The sequence below is a fragment of the Pseudophryne corroboree genome, chromosome 9 (genome assembly GCF_028390025.1).
Source record: "Pseudophryne corroboree isolate aPseCor3 chromosome 9, aPseCor3.hap2, whole genome shotgun sequence".
In the NCBI taxonomy this organism is placed as follows: domain Eukaryota; kingdom Metazoa; phylum Chordata; class Amphibia; order Anura; family Myobatrachidae; genus Pseudophryne; species Pseudophryne corroboree.
The window spans coordinates 336,921,224-336,941,251 of NC_086452.1; the positions used below are offsets into that span (position 1 = coordinate 336,921,224).

At 44.4% G+C, this 20,028-nt stretch overlaps 1 protein-coding gene across 1 annotated transcript in view; it reads right to left on the bottom strand.

Annotated features, from left to right (window-relative positions):
* Positions 1-20,028, bottom strand: part of EFCC1 (EF-hand and coiled-coil domain containing 1) — a 261,847-nt gene that overhangs the window by 182,460 nt on the left and 59,359 nt on the right. The window contains exon 2 of the mRNA XM_063940588.1: positions 2,764-3,152. Within this exon, the coding sequence (XP_063796658.1) occupies positions 2,764-3,152 (389 nt within the window). The remainder of the gene's footprint in view (positions 1-2,763; positions 3,153-20,028) is intronic.

A 20,028-nucleotide genomic window follows, 5' to 3' on the forward strand; every position in this document is an offset into this window, starting at 1 on the left:
CGATCCTTTCGTTCGCACTTCTGCTAAGTTAAGATACACTCCCAGAGGGCGGCGGCTTAGTGTTTGCATGGCTGCTAAAAGTCTTGAGCAAAGGCTGTGAATACTTATGTACATGTGATTTCTAAGTTTTTTTTATTTTTAATAAATTTGCAAAAAAACACACAAAAAACTTTTTTCAAGTTGTCATTATGGGGTATTGTGTGTAAAATTTTGAGGGAAAAAATGAATTTATTCCATTTTGGAATAAGGCTGTAACATAACAAAATGTGTAAAAAGTGAAGCGCAGTGATAATTTCCGGATGCACTGTACTACATTTATATTAAGGAACCATGCTTTGATGTAGAATAGTTATAATTAGAATCTACAATAAGTACAGTATGTTTGTAGGGTATAGGTTTAGTAATAAGTAAGTACAGCATGTTTGTATGGTATAGATTTAGTAATACATAATATTCTGCTTAAAATAGTTGAGCTTTAGCAGTATATAAAAAATGTTCTACACATAGTTTATAGGGGGTTATTTAGACCTGACTGCTGTTGTGCGAATTCGCAAGCCAGCCAATTATGGATCAACTGTGCATGCGTGCGGATTGTAGTACGCATGCACGAGGCCATCAGCGAAAAAATCCAGCAACTTTTTTGATTGCTAGCCGTACGCAAGTTGATTGAGATCGCTAATGATTTTTGCAAGCCGTACGCAGACTTGCACGGGTTTTCGCTCTGTCTGAGCGGCGGCTGTCTGATCGCAGACCTCTGCAAATTCGCAGAGCAGTGATCAGGTCTGAATAACCCCGATAGTCAACAGACACCGCAATGTTTCTTACATAGGGTAACATTTAACTTGTATGTAGCTGTAAAGAACAGTCCTGCAAAATTAGACTGGGTGGACATGGTTCACTAAACCTTGGCTTTTATTGCTCTGTTACAGGAATACCAGAACATAAACAAAGTGTTCTTTTTGTGATCTTTTAGTACTGTATATCAGTCTCCCAAAAGCACAGGGTCACTATGATTCCTTAAGTTGTTTTAATCTTCTGCCAAGACCCACAAGGCACCCAAATTGTGAATCATTCCTAATTACCTCTATTCCTCTTATTAATTGCACCGAAGGATCTACAAAGAGATCATCTACTTAATTTAGAATGAATAAATACCCTGCTCAAAGTCACTCGTAGGAGACGGAAATTATGGTGCTGATTCACAGCTGCTCAAGGGATGGCCATCGACCATCAATGGTTAGCAACCATCATTGATTTACAATTGGATCTCCACCATCAATGGCAGAAAGGGAGCAATGTTTTTATTTGGCTGGCACGGGGAAATGAGGCATAGCCCACACCTGGCACACCATTAAGCCACAATCACTCCCCTACTGCTGCCTGCTCTCTTCAACATGCAGGGATGTCCATCAATGAATTACACTATCGATGTTTTCCCACTAACGGTTTCATACCATTCATGCTAAGCATGCATGGCACCATCCATTGATACCTTTGATGGCCATCCCTATTCTTCTTCCTGGTCCCAGCAGCTCTGCTTCCTCAATGTGATGACTTGTTTGAGGGGCTGACACAAAGAGAATTGGACGGATCACTTGCAACAAGGGTTGGTGCACATACACACTGCTAGTGATCATGGCTACTTTTTCAAGTGGATGGGTGCACAGATGTGTGCAGTTCTGAATATGGACAAAGACCCACCATGTAAACAATGCTTCCACAATCACAGCCAATTTTCATGCAACCACCAACAGGTTAGTACACGTCATGCAGAGATACTATTAAATATGTGTTCTGCTAAAGCAGTAAATAGAATGGATTTGTACAACAGGAACATTCTACATAGATAGTCATATACTGTAAATTCATGAATTAAAATCTTGGGGATTATAATGTAGGGGGGAGGCATCACAATTTATAGTTACTGCAGAGATTTACAATAAAAATGAATTTACAATTACTGCAGAGATGCACATTTATAAGTCAGATATCCAGTTCAAGCATATGTAGCAGATTTTGAAGCCCACACTTTCCAGTGGCAACCCATTGACGTACAGGCAATAAGCCTTTCGTCCCTTGATAGATACGCCCAGTGGTATTAAAGCAGTCTGCTGATCAATCAGGCTCACATACCACCAAAATGTATGCATAATGATTATGAACTAAAACATTAACAAACTGAAAAATTTCTGCCAATTTCAAAACTAGATAAAAAGAGTCTCGTAAGTTAATATGAAACCCAATAATTGGCATCTACTCAGCATATACATGTAGATAACCAGGTCCAATTGCAGTCAATTCACTGGCAAAGACATTACAGCAATGCAGATGTATGGTAAGCAGGAGCTGGATTTAATCCTATTTATAAAAGACGATTTTAGATGTAATGCCTGTTCTTGTGTATGGATATAATATACAGATTCATTTTACAGTCATGGAGCCTGAGGCAGGAACCTGCAGCAGATATAACAGGTATTGATTTCTTTCTTTTGCTTGAAAATGTGTTAACTCCCAGAGGTATAAAGACTCCAAAATCATTAATAATAGTGCTTAATTGAGGTACTGAAAAGCCTACTGGTTTATGCCAGTGGCGGGTCTCTCTTTTCTTTGATGCCCATGAAATTACCAGCGTGAATTTGTGTTCTGTAATATCTGGAATGAAGGAAGCTTATGCTCAGAAATGATGCTGGCGGCATTTTTACTTTAATAATCAATGTTGTAAGCTGCACATTATAAACTTATCACTGTAATTGTCTCACTTACCTGTAATACTGTAGCTCAGTCTCCAGCTGGTCTATATGGATCTGGAGAGCAGGGACTTTGCTGGATTTTTTCTCTAAGTCCTTTACTTTCCCATAACATGCCAGAACCGCTTGTTGGACATCTTCAACTTTCCTCCTCATCTCCGCCTGCTCCCTGATCAGTCGCTGGTTACTCTCCTCCAGGTAAACCAGAACTTTCTCAGTTTTACTCAACTCTTCTTCCAAATCCCTGTTCATTTGAATCACTTCCTCCATTTGTTCATCTCTTGAGCACTGTATGAGGTTGACTTCTCTCGTTGTAACAGTGTAACTCTGGGATAACACCTGCCTGTTTGAAATCGTAGAGATGTCATCCATCCTCTCCGATGCATGACTTCTATGCAGGCCAACCTATACATATACATATATATATACGTAAGACAAGCTGAATACATAAACATTGTTTCATATAGAGGGATGTTTTACACAAATCATTTTGGCGTTTCTACTGCATCAGGGTGAAGTTACCATTAGGCACATGAAGCGCCACTTGCTGGAGGCAGCACTTGGACACTTGTATTATGATTGTCAGTCCGAGATTTACTATACCAGTAACTACAGTACATAATATTACCACTGTACCGTAAGCCATCATAAGTGGGATACAGACAAGTAGGACGTTGGCCTCTGCAAGCTGTCCTAATTTGTAAATATGATTATATAATTAAAATAAAATGTTATAGCTTATGGATTGTTTTATTATTATGTTACTAGCGGGTGTGATACAGAAGATAGACATTAAAAAGATAGGCAGTCATTAGGTCTACGCCGTAGGGTCGACAGGGTCAACATATCGACAGACAAAATGTCAACAGTCAAAAGGTCGACAGGGTCAAAAGGTCAACAGTCAAAAGGTCGACAGGGTCAAAAGGTCGACAAAAAAATGGAGATGTTATTGTGTTTTTACACATTATTTTACCCAAATTTGTAGAAATGTGTCCACTCGCTCCGCTTCACTCACCACAAGGTTGCTAAAGGTGATAGTTTGAGACACGGATAGTAAATTTGTTGAAATGAGTCCCCTCGCGGGCTTAGTAGCTCACTCTGCTCTGCTGTGCTCACCACAAGGTTACTACAGGTAATAGTTTGTGACATGGATAGTAAATGCAGGAACAGTTGTAAAACATGAAAAACCCTACAGTATAAACCATGTGTCGACCATATGATGACCTTTTGACCCTATCAACCATTAGACCCTGTCTACATTTTAACTGACAACCTTTTGACTGTCGACCTTTTGACCATGTCAACCTTCTGACTGTCACATCTATGGTGTTGACTGTTGACCTCCTGTTACTAGCTACCAGCCTGTCAAAATGATGGAACAACACATTAATAATGTCAGTGCCGACGGCTGCAACACTTGAATTGTTCCATTGGGCGCCATCTAGTGGCCGCTGGCATGTACAACACTTGAATTCCCCCCATAGAAGTGAGGAGCAGCATTAGCCTTTTATTATATAGGATATTAAACTACCAATTGACAAATGAGTGCTTATAACCATAGAAAATAATAAAATTAGAAGGAGTCTATTACGGTTGTGCCTGGGGGCAACCTGACCCCTAAATCCTCCATTGCCTCTAATGCTCCAGTTGGTTACACATTGATCTAGATCAGTAAAAGTTATAAAGCACTGTTTACTGTAGTTACCGGGTGTTTCGAGTCACTCAGGGCTGGATTAAGGGTCATGAGAGCCAGGGGCTAAAAATGATCAAGGGCCTATAGTGAAAAGCAGAGGAGCTGTGACCAGTGCCATGTGGGCATGTACATCCCCTACACCAGTGTTAGCCAACCCTGGTCCTCGAGAGCTACCAAGAGGTCACGTTTTCCAGCTCACCTAGCAGGTGCACAGGTGCACTCATTACTCACTGCACATTTAAAAATATCCACAGGTGGAGGAGCATGGCCTAGCAGGACTCCGTTGAGGCAGGGTCTCTCAGGAGCTCCTGCACTGCCGCCGGTAACCGCCGATTCCTGGGGCTCACCGCCGCCTGGGTCCGCTCTCCTGTGCCCCTGAGGCTGCCTTCTTGGTCCGGGATCCCGCAGCGGAGCCGGCAAGTTCTAGCCTACCCGTGACTGGAAGCCGCGGCCTACAGTAGCGGCTACAGCCCACCGGTGAGGCTCCGCTGGCGCGGTTGTTGGGGAAAGAGCAGGCACACATCACCATTGCCTCTGGCCACCCCTGAGACCCTCCCTGTGTGCCCTATCCCACAGCCTTCTCTCTGCACAGCCTGACAGGAGACCCTGGAGCTATTGGGAGTCACAGGAGTGAGACAGAGAAGAGTGAGTTTTGTACAGCCCTACCACTCCTCGCCCCCCCTGTTTGCCTTTAGCCCCTTAATAGTACAGGAGGCTCTTCCGCAGTGATATACTAATAGTACAGAGAGAGCTCTAATGGGTTGCCCGGTGGATGTTGGCTCCCCACAGGTCTTTCCCCACAGTCCTGTCTGCATAGCTGTGTGTGAGGCACTACTGTGTAGTCCTGGGGAGTCACATATAACTTGAGGAGTGCCCTGCCCTGCTTTACTATATCTCCTCCCTGAATCTGCTAAGCTTTTTCACAATTTTGAATATCATGTAACCGGAATTATTCTCCCTATTCTGCTTACCTGAACTGTTTCACCACTGGATTTTTTTTTCTCTGTATTGGCTCCTTATCCCAGAGCCCGTGGTATATCGCAACGCCCCCGAAAAAAGCTAAAGGGTACTTCCCCCGAAGGTGTCCTTCCCGACCCAGAAAGCTGCACTCCCTACCAATCCTATACCGAAATCTCCTGTCCCTTTTTCTCCGGCGAGCAAATCCCAGAGTCCCCACTCTGTACCTGGGTTTCACCCTGAGTCTGACACTCCTTTGACAGTTCGGACAGTCTACGACGCGCTATCTGCGTTTAAGACTGAGTTAACACAGGACCTCGTGGCTGCTATACGCAAGGTCAAGTCTGAACTTGGTGCTATCGGAGACCACATGGACCATCTAGAACGGAAAATGGAGGAACTGGTAGCGTCTCACAACGACCTCATTACTGCTCACGATCAGCAGCAGAGCGACCTTGATGCATTTAAAGATAAGATCGCAGATATGGAGGATTGCTCGAGATGTAATAATCTCAAGATCAGGGACATACCTGACTCGGTGTCAAACTCTGAACTGGAGGATTATGCTCTTTCCCTATTTCGGAAGCTCCTGCCAGATGCGGAACCCAGAAATCTGTTAATCGACAGAATCCACCGTTTGCCGAGGCCACGCACCGTTCCTTCATCCCTGCCGAGAGATACACTTTTGAGGGTCCATTTCTTTACTACGAAGTAACATATCCTTAAAGCAGGTAGAATTGCAGGAGATTCTGCTTCTGATGCCCTGGGCGGGTTGCAGCTATTCCCGGACTTCTCTGCGCTGACTATTGCCAAATGGAGATCATTGGCCCCAATTACTTCAGCTCTACGTGCTCAAGAAATTACCTACAGATGGGGCTTTCTAGTTAAGTTGATTATCTCTTATGATAGCTCTTCGTACATGGTCTCCTCCCTGGATGCTGGAGTCAAGTTGTTAATGGATTGGGACATTTCTGTCAATCTGCCTTCTGAGTCCGAGAAGCGGCCTGCCCTGTCGGCTGACTGGGCTGTTACTTGAAGATCGTCTCTCTATATGTTGGTAGGACTTATGGACTTTATAGTTTGGCGGACTCCTGCTTGATACTCAATGTTGCCCGGTTTTTATTATAAGACGCTTACATGTGAGTATCCCGTTGGGGTCTTGCTGGAAAGGTCCCACTTTCCAAGTTTCTATGTTGTCTCGATTTGTTTATTTTGTTTCAGGTATGCATTGGTAATATTGTTGTTATACTGGGTTTAAATGGGTGGTGGTGCTGGGTCACATGTTCCCCCTCACTGTTACACTTATGCAACTTTCCTTTTCCCTTGCAGTAGTTGCACCGGCCCGGTGCACTGGGCTGTTTTGGTTTATTTTTCCCTTTTTTCTTGTTCCTTCACCTCCCTATCCACCCTATCTGTTTTAATATTTCATTGTGGTATATGCTGTATAACGTATTTTCTGCTGTGCCTCTTTATATCCCCCCATGATCCATGTCCTTTCCATGAATGTTAAGGGGTTGAACTCCCCTAACAAAAGACGGTTAGCCCTGCGGTATTTTGCCAAACATAATGTAGATATAGTAGCTTTACAGGAGACCCACTTCTCCTCTCTTGGTCCTCCTATCCTGAAAGATCGTAGATTACCCCTTAGTTATTTTGCTAATGGTCCCTTTAAGAGGAATGGTGTAGCTATTCTCTTTAGGAATACGATTTAATTTTCATGACATACACAAGTGGCTGATAAAAATGGCCGCTACCTGATTTTAACTGGTCTCTTAGACGATAAACTAGTTACTCTGGTATCCGCATATGCACCTAACTCCAACCAAGCCTCCTTTTCCCGTAAACTTTGTATAGCCATACAGAAAGTCTGTAAAGGCTCTCTTCTCGTCTTAGGTGACTTTAACTTAGTGCTTGACCCTAAGCTAGACAAGTCCCCTAAATCCTTGACCTCCCGTATGCCCTCCTGCAACACCCTGTCTTTGTCTTTCCGTAACCTCTTAACCGAATTTGACCTTTATGATATATTGCGTGAGCATAATTCCTCTGGTCGCGAATACACATATTACTCTCTAGTACACAACTCCTACTATCGCATTGATTTTATATTCTCTGATAAATGGACTCTACAATTCATCAGATCCATAGACATTCTCCCTATAACTTGGTCGGACCATGCCCCGATAATTCTTAAATGGGATATTAATAATCAGTTTACCCCACCCTGCCCCTGGAGCCTTTTCCTCATTTATTACTTGACCCTGTGTCAAAAAAAGCCATTGCAGATAGTATACTGTCATATGAGGAATTCAACCACCCATCGGACACGTCCACTCTGAACTATTGGTGTGCACTTAAGGTGGTGGCTAGTGGGGCGGCGATACAAGGCCTGTCGATACTTAAAAGACAAAATTCTCAATGGCAAGCTGATCTTGAAACCAAATTAAAGGAGCTCGAGGATAAAAATAAATTACACAAAAAGTTTACGTAAGGAGTTGGCTGTTGTCCGTTCCCAACTGCAGAATTTAGTTATGGCTGCCACTCGGGCCTCCTTAAACAGATTGCGTCAGAAGTTCTATCTAGCTGGCAATAGATCAGGTAGAATGCTTGCCCATAAACTCCGTGTGCAGCAGGCAAGGAATAGGATTAGGCATATTGTGCTCTCTTCCGACACCAAACTTTCCAACCCCCTAGACATCTCCAATCAATTTGCTACCTTTTATTCTCAATTGTACAATCTTTCCTCTGACTCTTCTGTCCCCCAACCATTTCATCTATTACTTCATTCTTGGCAGACTTGTAGCTACCCTCGCTTTCCGCAGATCAACTGGAATCCTTGAATGCCCCTTGGTCGTCTGTGGAAGTATCTAGTGCCATTAGGTCTCTTCCCAAGGGAAAAGCCCCTGGCCTCGATGGCTTTATTAATGATTTCTATTCCACTTTTCAGGACCTTCTAATTCCCTCTCTAGTTACGGTCTTTAATGATATAACTGCTCGTGCTACTCTTCCAACAGAGATGTTGGAGGCCCAAATTGTCACAATCCCTAAACCTGATAAGGACCCATCTTTCTGTCAGAACTACCGTCCTATTGCGCTATTGTAGTGATATTAAGATATATGCTAAATTGATAGCGGCCCGTCTAAACGCTTTCCTTCTTAACTTGGTTCACCCGGATCAGGTCGGGTTCGTACCTGGCAGGCAAGCGTCTGACAATACACGTAGAGTATTTAACCTGGTAGACTCTTTGCCTGACGGTAAGGGCCTTCTCTTGCTATCCCTTGACGCAGAGAAGGCGTTTGATCGTCTAAACTGGCTATACATGCGTAAAGCATTAGTGAAATTCGGTTTCCGGGACTAAATTTTGTCGTCTATATTGGTTTTATATAGCTCCCCGATGGCCCGAGTCTTTAGTAATGGATTCTTGTCTAACTCCTTTTCTATCTCTAATGGTACCCGCCAGGGTTGCCCTCTCTCTCCCCTCATTTTTGTTTTAGCAATAGAACCACTAGCTGCTAGAATTCGTGTCGACCCCCTTTTTCCCCGGATTGCAAGTCGGCCATTCTCCCCATAAATTGTGCTTATTTGCAGACGATGTCCTATTGTTTGTAACTAATCCATGTACTACCCTCCCCCATTTGCATGACATTCTAGATAAATTCTCGTCAGCGTCCTACTATAAATTGAATACCACAAAAACTGATGCTCTTCCTATCAATCTTTCTCACTCTATTGCTTCTCTTCGTGCCCTTTACCCATATAATTGGCAGACTACCTCAATACGTTATCTAGGCATCCACATTTCCTCATTCTCTTCTGCTGTTTTTGAGGCTAATCTTCTGTCGCTCCTCAATTCGTTATCCTTATTAACTAAATTGTGGCCTACATATGACATATCTTGGCTTGGACGCTTGGCTGCTTTTAAGAAGTCCCTGCTCCCCAAGCTAATGTACCTTTTTAGAACTATCCCCTATGCTTTTCCCAAAAAATATTTGGATAAATTTAACTCCATATTGATTCGCTACTTGTGGTCGGCCCATCCGCCCAAATTAGCTCGCTCACGAATGTGCCTGCCAAAAAGTAAAGGTGACCTAAATATGCCTGACTTAGCGACTTATAGGGAAGCCTGCCTTTTAGCCCACATTAAAGCCTACTGTAGTGTGCACGTGGGATTAGAGTGAACGTGTCTGGAGGACCTGGCCTGCCCACGTTTTCCCTTAAGAGACTTGTTCTGGTTACCCAAACCTCTCCGCCCGAAATCTCTGCATCTCCTCCCCTCCACCTGTGTGACCTTACAGGCATGGGATAAGTTTACCTTTAGATTGTCCACTACCTTTCATAACTTGGCTCTGATCTCACTACGTATAGTAGCCAACCTTATTCCCAACCTTAATCTTACAAACTGGTATTCCAGGGGGATTACTTTGTTAGGAGACCTGTTAGATGGGACTTTGCTTAGTTCTTTTGCGTGTCTCCAGGAAACTTTCTTTCTACCTAGCTCTGAGAGACTACAGTACTATCAAATTCAACATTGGTGGAATAGCCTTTCCTCTACAGCTCCCTCCTCAAATCCCCTTATAACTTCCGTGTTAAGCCGACTTTTTACTAAAGATAGTAGTGGGGATATAGCTTTCTGGTACAAAATATTACTGGAACTGATGCCTGCTCCCAAATCTAATGCTCAAAAGCGATGGGAACTGGACATTGGTCAGGTTATATCAGAAACTCAATGGCAGAAAATATTCCAGTCTACCTACAAAATGTCCAAATGCTTAAATCATTCTGAAATGCATGTAAAGTTATTGCACAGATTATACCTTACACCCGACAGGTTACACACGATATGGCTCTCTTACTCGAAATACTGTTGGCGCCTTTGTGGGGAAGTTGGACATGTGTTTTGGTCTTGCCCTCTTTTAAAAGAGTTTTGGGAAGCAATATTTGGGCTCATTAATACGGTATTAAATGTGTCCCTGACTCCTTCATCCCTTATAGCCCTCTTGAACATTATGTCCTAGGTCATATCTGTATTGCAACCAGAGCTGCCCTTGCACAGTGTTGGAAACAGCCCTCTCTACCCCTGTCGAAGTCAAAAATATTACATAAAAAGAACATACAAACTCTACACACATATAAGTCGCTATACTTGCAAATACGCGCAGCGAGCACAGCAATATATGGTAACACACGCATTTACACGGACATGCAACAGAGATGGATTCAACACTTATTTCATACAGTACATAATTATAATAATATCAAGCGCCAGACATCATAATGATTTAAAATTATATAATGAAGTAATGTCATGTATGTGTATTATTTGAACGAAGCAAGATACACCTGTCATATTTGGTATCAAAGCAAGCAGATTAATGTGTAGATTAATTTGATACTTGTTATTAAGTTGTAGGACATTGCAACAAATAGTTATAATTAAATGTATGAAAGCAAAAATCACTCTTATTAGGATAGTGTAGGGGTGGGCAAAATACGGCCCGCGGGCCGGATGCGGCCCGCAAACCGATCCTGCCCGGCCCACTGGCTCCCAACAGCGAGTAATGACAAGCGGCCCGACCGGCTGAGCTGCTTGTCATTGCTCAGCACTGCAGTACCTCCAAGCTGCCAGCGGCGCCTCTCTCCCCTGCTGCGTTGTAGAAGCCTCCTCCTCCCGTCCACAGTGACAACGGCTGTGTTCAGCCGAAAGGGGGTGGAGCTATGTGCCGATGGGGGGCGGGGCTACAGGGACCTCAGGGGGAGGAGCTACACGGGACAAGAGGCAAACTGCTACAGATCCATCCTTCCTGCCACTGCCAGCCAGATCAGTAAGTAAATGGGAAAAGTGAAAGAAAGTGTGTCTATGAGAGAGTGTGTGTGTGTGTGTGTGTGATAGTGTGTGTATATTTGTGTGTGCGGGCAGTGGCGTCAGACTTTTTTTAGGTTGCGGGGAGAGAACTTTAGCTCTCGCTGTACCATCCCCTCCTGTGTTCTGTCACCATGTCACCCCCATGTTCTGTCACCGTGTCATCCCCGTGTTCTGTCACAGTGTCACCCCCCCATGTTCTGTCACCGTGTCATCCCCGTGTTCTGTCACAGTGTCACACCCCCCATGTTCTGTCACTGTCCCCCCCCCCCGTGTTCTGTCACTGTGTCACCCCCCCCCCCGTGTTCTGTCACTGTGTCATCCCCGTGTTCTGTCACAGTGTCACACTCCCCATGTTCTGTCATTGTCCCCCCCCGTGTTCTGTCACAGTGTCACCCCCCCCATGTTCTGTCACTGTCCCCCCCCCCCGTGTTCTGTCACTGTCCCCCCCCTCCCGTGTTCTGTCACTGTGTCACACCCCCTGTGTTCTGTCACTATCACCCCCCGTGTTCTGTCACTGTGTCACCCCCCCCTCGTGTTCTGTCACTGTGTCACCCCCCTGTGTTCTGTCACTGCGTCACCCCCGCCGTGTTCTGTCACTGTCAACCCCACCGTGTTCTGTCACCGCGTCGCCCAGAGGCATCACCGGGTGTGGTGACACCCGGAGCGCACTCTGTACTATTACACCCCCCCCCCCCCGCTCGGGCCGCGTGGCACCCGAAAAGTGGGTGTGACCTAATTTAGAAGGGGCGTGGCCTGGTGGGTCTTTTCTCTTTCGCTCCGGGGGCATGTCCAGCTTCCCCAAAGATGCTGGCTGACCCCGGAGACTGGACTGTGTGTGTGCCGGCTCTTATCTGTGACAGGAGCCGAGTGCTGCAGGAGATTATCTCACTGCAGCACTCGGCTCCTGTCACAGCAGAAGAGCTGGCACTTTGGTGTCACCCCATCCAAAGGGGACACCCGAGTGCCAGTTGCACCCCCCGCACCCGCCTTCTGACACCACTGGTGTCACCCCCCATGTTCTGTCACTGTGTCACCCCCACCGTGTTCTGTCACTGTGTCACCCCCCCGTGTTCTGTCACTGTGTCACCTCCACCATGTTCTGTCACTGTGTCACACCCCCCGTGTTCTATCACTGTGTCACACCTTTCCCCAGGGGCTATAAGACACTGGATAATTTGCTTGCTGCGCAATAATTATCCTAAATAAAATGTTAATGTGTAAAAGGGGGCTCTACCTGCTGTAATGTGTGTAAAAGGAGCTCTACCTGGTGTAATGTGTGTAAGTGGCGCTGTGTGGCGCAATTTGAATAATGGAGACTATTGTGCAGCCTTATATGAATCTGTATTATTTGTTGCCCACACCCCTTCCACATGAAGCCACGTCCCTATATTTTTGGCAAGTGGGGGGAGCTGCTATTTTGTTTGTGGCCCTCGGATACTGACAGGAAATGTGAAGTGGCCCCTCAGCTGAAATAATTGCCCACCCCTGGGATAGTGGATAGGAAGCTCAGGCCAGCCCCTTTTGATGTCTTCAAGGCTGAACCTGTTTAGCATACAAACAGACTAGTGACTCATCATGAATGAGAAGGTTCCCTCCCCCAAAACTAGATAACACATTACAGAGACACACAGTGGGCAGTGGCTGTTTTTTTCCCAGATGATGATGGAGATGCTGTCTGCCCAGTTCCTGCATGATTTTACAGAGAGAGAGAGAGAGAGTGATATGGAGAGACGAATTTATATGAGAAAGGAATGGTATTGTATGCTGTAACTGTAACTATGTATTAACTGCTTACTGTATGAGTTGTAACCATGTCACTATAGGTATACTGTACATTGTAATATATTGAATCCATATCCTTTTAATAGCAATATATACATCAATGAGCCTTGGAACTCAGATAATGTGTGGGTGTATTGTTTTCTCTTATGGGATGCAGTGTTTTGCAATGTACAGCGCACTTTTATCATATATGGTAATAAGATGCGCCTGGCGTCTGCAGTATATATTAGAGTGGGCATTTTAAATATTTGTTAGAAAGCAATTTGGTATTTACAGATGAGGGCTCTTTCGGGATATCATGGTCTTAATGATGCACTGTACATTATAAACACGACGCTGTGGTCGATCAGCTTGTGGTGGACGCATCGTGAAGCTGGGAAAATCATATCTGTGTGTTCTGTTGTGTTATCAGTAAGCCAATGATATGAAAATTCAAGGGACAATGTGTTTCTCATAATATTTAAGATGCTAAAATTTATTTTTATTGTTACAAAACAAAATTCAAATAAGTCATATTGTGTTTGATTCAGATTGGATTGTTTATCTGTTAAGTAGGTTTAAAAGTACATTTAAAAGTTGCTGCATAGCCTTGATATAGTTTTTTTTTCTAAAACTCAGGCCTAAAATAACTTCTGGTGCTTGTATAATGTGTGATTTCTTTGTGACAAAGGAAGCCGCATGGTCTGTCCTCCATTTTGGACTAACCACATGGCCTGTCCACCATCTTGTGTAAACCTCATGGATGTGGAAGGGGGAGGAGCAGTGGCTATTTTAGGAAGGTCATTTTCTAAATAGCTGATTTTCAGTCTGCTCAGAACAATCAGTTTCCTTTGTCACATCAAGCACCATTTATGAGTTACCAATGCATTTATTTAACCCATGCCATAGTCAATTACAAATAGTTTCAATTGGGCCTAGTGAGAGTAAATGGTGAGATAAATGCTTGGCTTGGTGTAAGAAATTGCACACAGATAGAAAAAGGAAAGAAAGGTTTTTTCTTTTTCTTTTTCCTTCCAAGACTTGTAGAATCTGCTTACTAGGGAGGATAGCCATTGAAATGCAAATTAACCTGTGTAACTGCTTTTTTTTTAGCAGTGAAAAGCAAATAGCTTTGATATACAAATAAGATGTAAGGTGTCACATAGAAGGCTAGTGAATGATACATATATATAATATTATTATACTTATGTGTATATTTATATCAGTGTATGTTCTGCAAGATAGCTACCCAATCTGAATCATATCATTTAAATTATAGATTATTGCAGTCATTATAGATCTGTGTGAAACCGGATACATTTGTTGCTATATAGGTAAATATGAAATAACAGTATTTAAGGAAGTAAGTGTAAAGACACAAATGCAGGTCTGCATAAAAGTTTATACAGAACAAGTTGTGTCTAGTGGGCAATAGTAATTAGTATTGTTCACATTTATAGAGCTGTGGGATTTGTTTTATTGCGGACGCATGGTTTTGTACACATGTCTCGGACAAAGTACAGGACTGCGCACGCAGCATAAGAGACACGCACGGTCGCGTGTTTACGCAAAGTGCGTAAGAGTGCGGGCGCTAAGTACAAATTACACAATAGTGTTGTTTAGTTAAAAGGTGGGACAGTAGCCATGCTACAATAGCACAAAACTACCCGGTTTCTAAAGCAGATTAGTATAAAACATTTGTTTAAACTGTATTGCCTCTTGGGTTAAAGCTGCCAATCAGAACGAGTGAAAATTTTCTGTACAGAAAAACAAAGTGTATTTGAGTGAGCGAAAGCGGAGTGAGTGAATTTGAACCCCGGAATTCGGGATCCCGTCGTTCGGTACACCAAGTGAGTGGAGGCTTGGTGGCGTGAGGCGGCTGACTCGCGTTAGTATAGATTGAAATACGTAAGTCGTGAGGAGACTTACACAGGAGCATGGAAGGGAATTGTGAATTGTGAACTTTGTGACCCATATAGTTTTTTGATACGCTCCGGCTGAGGTTTTGCAGCTTGTGATTCGATTCCAGTGGTCGTACGGCAGATAAGTAACAAGTACCTATACGCTGTGCAATTGGACTGCGCGTTTGTGGGTGCGATATAAAGCGCAACTTGATACCCCTTTACGAGCTTTTGCGTAAAATCGCGGTATCATTAGCGCTGTGTAGAGCATACGCAAGCGTGATTTGTGTATAAAAAGTGTATAGGGAGTTTTCGCTGGTCTCTCTCAGGAAAATCTCCAACGACAGATATTTTACTGGAAAGGGTAAGTTACTCCTAAAAACTTCCAGTAAATATAGGTCAATTAGGGGCCCTAAGTTGGGTGCATCGCCTTCGCTATCGACAGTGTGTGGTAGTACCGGCCAACGTGGGCGGGAGTGGGTGAAAGCGCTCGGAGAACTTTCACCGTCGCCTTATATTGAGTATTTTGGTGTTTGTGGGAAAAGGCCCACAATTATGGGAGCCAGTTGCTCAACTAAGGGACGTTTAGCCAGGGTTCAGGCTGAAGTGCCACGGCCGAGAGGGTCAGCGAGGTTTATTATGTGTGAAAAATATGGTTCACACACGGAGGCTTTTTGCAATGAATGGTTACATATGACTGACAAAGATAGGGTACCATTCCCTAAGGTGGGCAGCTTTGAACCGGAGGTATTGCAGAACTTAAGGATAAGAATATGTCTGATAAAATCCAGAAAACAAAGGGTCAGACATACAAAGTGTTTAAACCTGTGGCAGCAAGAGGGGTTGGTAAGTTTGATCCTAAGGTATTGCAGGTGGTATGTCATATAAGACAAGAATGGAAATATAAGAATTGTTTGAACTTGTAGCAACAATAAACAAGTAGGAAGAAAAAAGAGAATGCAAGTACACCGCCATATGTAGATGTGGAAGCAGTTACGGCCAGCATACAAACTATAGAAAATAATAAAAATATGAAAAATATGACTGTAACCTATATATGTACTAATGAATGTTGAAGTTTTATTTAGGAGGAGAAGGTGACCTGATTGTTTTCAGCCATTTCTCATGTACCCAGAGGAGTATCCAATCGGTAAAAGAAGAGCAGTAGCCTGTGGGGGAAGTGGCTGAGACCAGTGGAACAGGTAAGTATGGTATCATTCGTGTACATATATAGTAAAACCCAAAAATAAAACAAAAAAAAATAAAGAAAGTAACGTAAAAAAATGGAGAAAAACCTGTCCGCACATTAGTATTTGCCAGTAGGAAAGCGGACAGAGACAAGGTAACCCCCGGGTATTTCTTTCAGTCACCATATAAGAAGTATTCATTCCTAGTTAGGCCCCTAGTCAAGATGAGGTCGGAAATGTTTGTTGGACCATGAACAGACCCTTAATACGGGATGAGAAGGATTGAATGAATACTTTGCATGACCTAGAAGCTTGTTAAACTTTTTTTATTTTATTTGTTTGTCTTTTGCAGTAATAGAAAACTCTCCATCTGGATAAGATCACTGGTAAACACTAATTCGGCAAATGGGAGGTGGCTGTCTCTGTGCTAATGGACGGGCTAAATAAGGCATTGAGGGCAGGGTGCAGACTTCTTTGCAAAATTGGAAAGGGGTCACAGTAGCTAATCTTAGAGAGTGTGCTATTGAACATCACAAGAATAGTGCTAGGCGCAGAGAACAACAGGGGGAGAGGTTGAGGACGGTAAGTACACTGGCACATACAGGAAAGACCCATCAGTCCAAACCCCAGATCCCTAATGGTCAATAATATGTTACACTTGTAGGAAGGAAGGGCATTTTGCCAGAGATTGTAGGAGTAGTAGAACACATAGTCAATATAGACCCCCTAGACAGAAAACACAAGCCACATTATTAAACACATAGACGGGACCAAGGGACATATAGTAAGGAATCACGAGCCATATAGAAAACACAGATTTGGGCAATGGGAATAACAGGAACAGTGTAACAATACCCTTTGAGTAGACCTGCAGAGATTACGATAGGGCCCTTGCATACCAAACATTCTTTTCTGCTGGCTGCATCGGCTCCGACTAATCTACTCGGCAGAGACTTATTGTGCAAAATGCGGTGTGTCATATATTGTACTCCTGAGGGTGTCTTCTTGGATATACCTGAGAACCACGCTCAAGAAGTACAAGATATACTAGATACCCCTCAAAGGCTAATGTCGCATTCTACTGTTCTAGATGCATGTCCATCACAGGTAGAGGAAATGATCTCACAGATACCGGGTTCCCTATGAACTTAGGATGGACAGGACACTGGATTGGTGGCTGGGATAGTCCCAATAGCGATACGATAAACACAGAATTTTTTTTAAGGGGGGTAGACCAAGTAGAGAATCACTTCTCCGTAGTGCCCAATCCAGTTGTCAAAATTTTATAAAATCTTCTCCATCTCTACAAACTCATCTGTCACCAACCTCTATTCTGTTTCTCTACAATTTCCTCTTCATCTTTTGCGTTCACACAGGGTGGTACAATACATGGACCTAAGTACATTTCAAACTCCACATGCCTAGGTCCTTCAGAGTTCTGCCAAAACCCAGTATATCCCAACAGGATAACACCAGTATAACTGCAGTGTGCCTTGTCATGCACAAAGGGTGGAGAATGGGAATACTGGTGAAGGGAAATTTTGTATAGACACTGATATGCCTGTTGGTGAATGGCAAACCTGACATTTTTCTTTTTCATTTTCTCCTTCTTTCTCTCATCTAGAGATGTTTTTTTTCTTTTCTCTAACGTCCTAGTGGATGCTGGGGACTCCGTCAGGACCATGGGGAATAGCGGCTCCGCAGGAGACAGGGCACAAAAAGTAAGCTTTTAGGATCACATGGTGTGTACTGGCTCCTCCCCCTATGACCCTCCTCCAAGCCTCAGTTAGGTTTTTGTGCCCGTCCGAGCAGGGTGCAATCTAGGTGGCTCTCATAAAGAGCTGCTTAGAAAAAGTTTTTTAGGTTTCTTATTTTCAGTGAGTCCTGCTGGCAACAGGCTCACTGCTACGAGGGACTTAGGGGAGAGAAGTGAACTCACCTGCGTGCAGGATGGATTTGCTTCTTAGGCTACTGGACACCATTAGCTCCAGAGGGATCGAACACAGGCCCAGCCATGGAGTCCGGTCCCGGAGCCGTGCCGCCGACCCCCCTTGCAGATGCCGAAGTTGAAGAGGTCCAGAGGTCCGGAAACAGGCGGCAGAAGACTTTCAGTCTTCATAAGGTAGCGCACAGCACTGCAGCTGTGCGCCATTGTTGTCGGCACACTTCACACCAGCGGTCACTGAGGGTGCAGGGCGCTGGGGGGGGCGCCCTGGGCAGCAATGTATAATACCTTTTTCTATGGCTAAAATACATCACATATAGCCCTTGAGGCTATATGGATGTATTTAACCCCTGCCATATATCGCAAACTCCGGGAGAAGAGCCCGCCGTTTTAGGGGGCGGGGCCTATTCTTCTCAGCACACAGCGCCATTTTCCTGCTCAGCTCCGCTGTGAGGAAGGCTCCCAGGACTCTCCCCTGCACTGCACTACAGAAACAGGGTAAAACAGAGAAGGGGGGCATATTTTGGCGATATTTTTATATATTAAGCGCATATAACAGAAACAACACCTTTTAGGGTTGTTTATATACATTTTTATAGCGCTTTGGTGTGTGCTGGCAAACTCTCCCTCTGTCTCCCCAAAGGGCTAGTGGGGTCCTGTCTTCGATAAGAGCATTCCCTGTGTGTCTGCTGTGTGTCGGTACGTGTGTGTCGACATGTATGAGGACGATGTTGGTGTGGAGGCGGAGCAATTGCCGGTAATGGTGATGTCACCCCCTAGGGAGTCGACACCGGAATGGATGGCTTTAATTATGGAATTACGTGATAATGTTAGCACGCTGCAAAAGTCAGTTGACGACATGAGACGGCCGGAAAACCAGTTAGTACCTGTCCAGGCGTCTCAGGCACCGTCAGGGGCTGTAAAACGTCCCTTACCTCAGTCAGTCGACACAGGTACCGACACAGATGAATCTAGTGTCGACGGTGAAGAAAGAAACGTATTTTCCAATAGGGCCACACGTTATATGATCACGGCAATGAAGGAGGCTTTGCATATCTCTGATACTGCAGGTACCTCAAAGGGGGGTATTATGTGGGGTGTGAAAAAACTACCTGTAGCTTTTCCAGAATCAGAGGAATTGAATGACGTGTGTGATGAAGCGTGGGTTAACCCCGATAGAAAACTGCTAATTTCAAAGAAGTTATTGGCATTATACCCTTTCCCACCAGAGGTTAGGGCGCGCTGGGAAACACCCCCTAGGGTGGATAAGGCGCTCACACGCTTATCAAAACAAGTGGCGTTACCGTCTCCTGATACGGCCGCCCTCAAGGATCCAGCTGATAGGAGGCTGGAAACTACCCTGAAGAGTATATACACACATACTGGTGTTATACTGCGACCAGCAATAGCCTCAGCCTGGATGTGCAGTGCTGGGGTGGTGTGGTCGGATTCCCTGACTGAAAATATTGATACCCTGGATAGGGACAGTATTTTATTGACTATAGAGCAATTAAAGGATGCTTTTCTTTATATGCGAGATGCTCAGAGGGATATTTGCACTCTGGCATCGAGAGTAAGTGCGATGTCCATATCTGCCAGAAGAAGTTTATGGACGCGACAGTGGTCAGGTGATGCGGATTCCAAACGGCATATGGAAGTATTGCCGTATAAAGGAGAGGAATTATTTGGGGTCGGTCTATCGGATCTGGTGGCCACGGCAACAGCCGGAAAATCCACTTTTTTACCTCAGGTCACCTCCCAACAGAAAAAGACACCGTCTTTTCAGCCGCAGTCCTTTCGTTCCTATAAGAACAAGCGGGCAAAAGGACAGTCATATTTGCCCAGAGGCAAAGGAAGGGGTAAGAGGGTGCAGCAAGCAACTACTTCCCACGAACAGAAGCCCTCCCCGGCTTCTACAAAGCCCTCAGCATGACGCTGGGGCTGTGCAAGCGGACTCAGGGGCGGTGGGGGGTCGA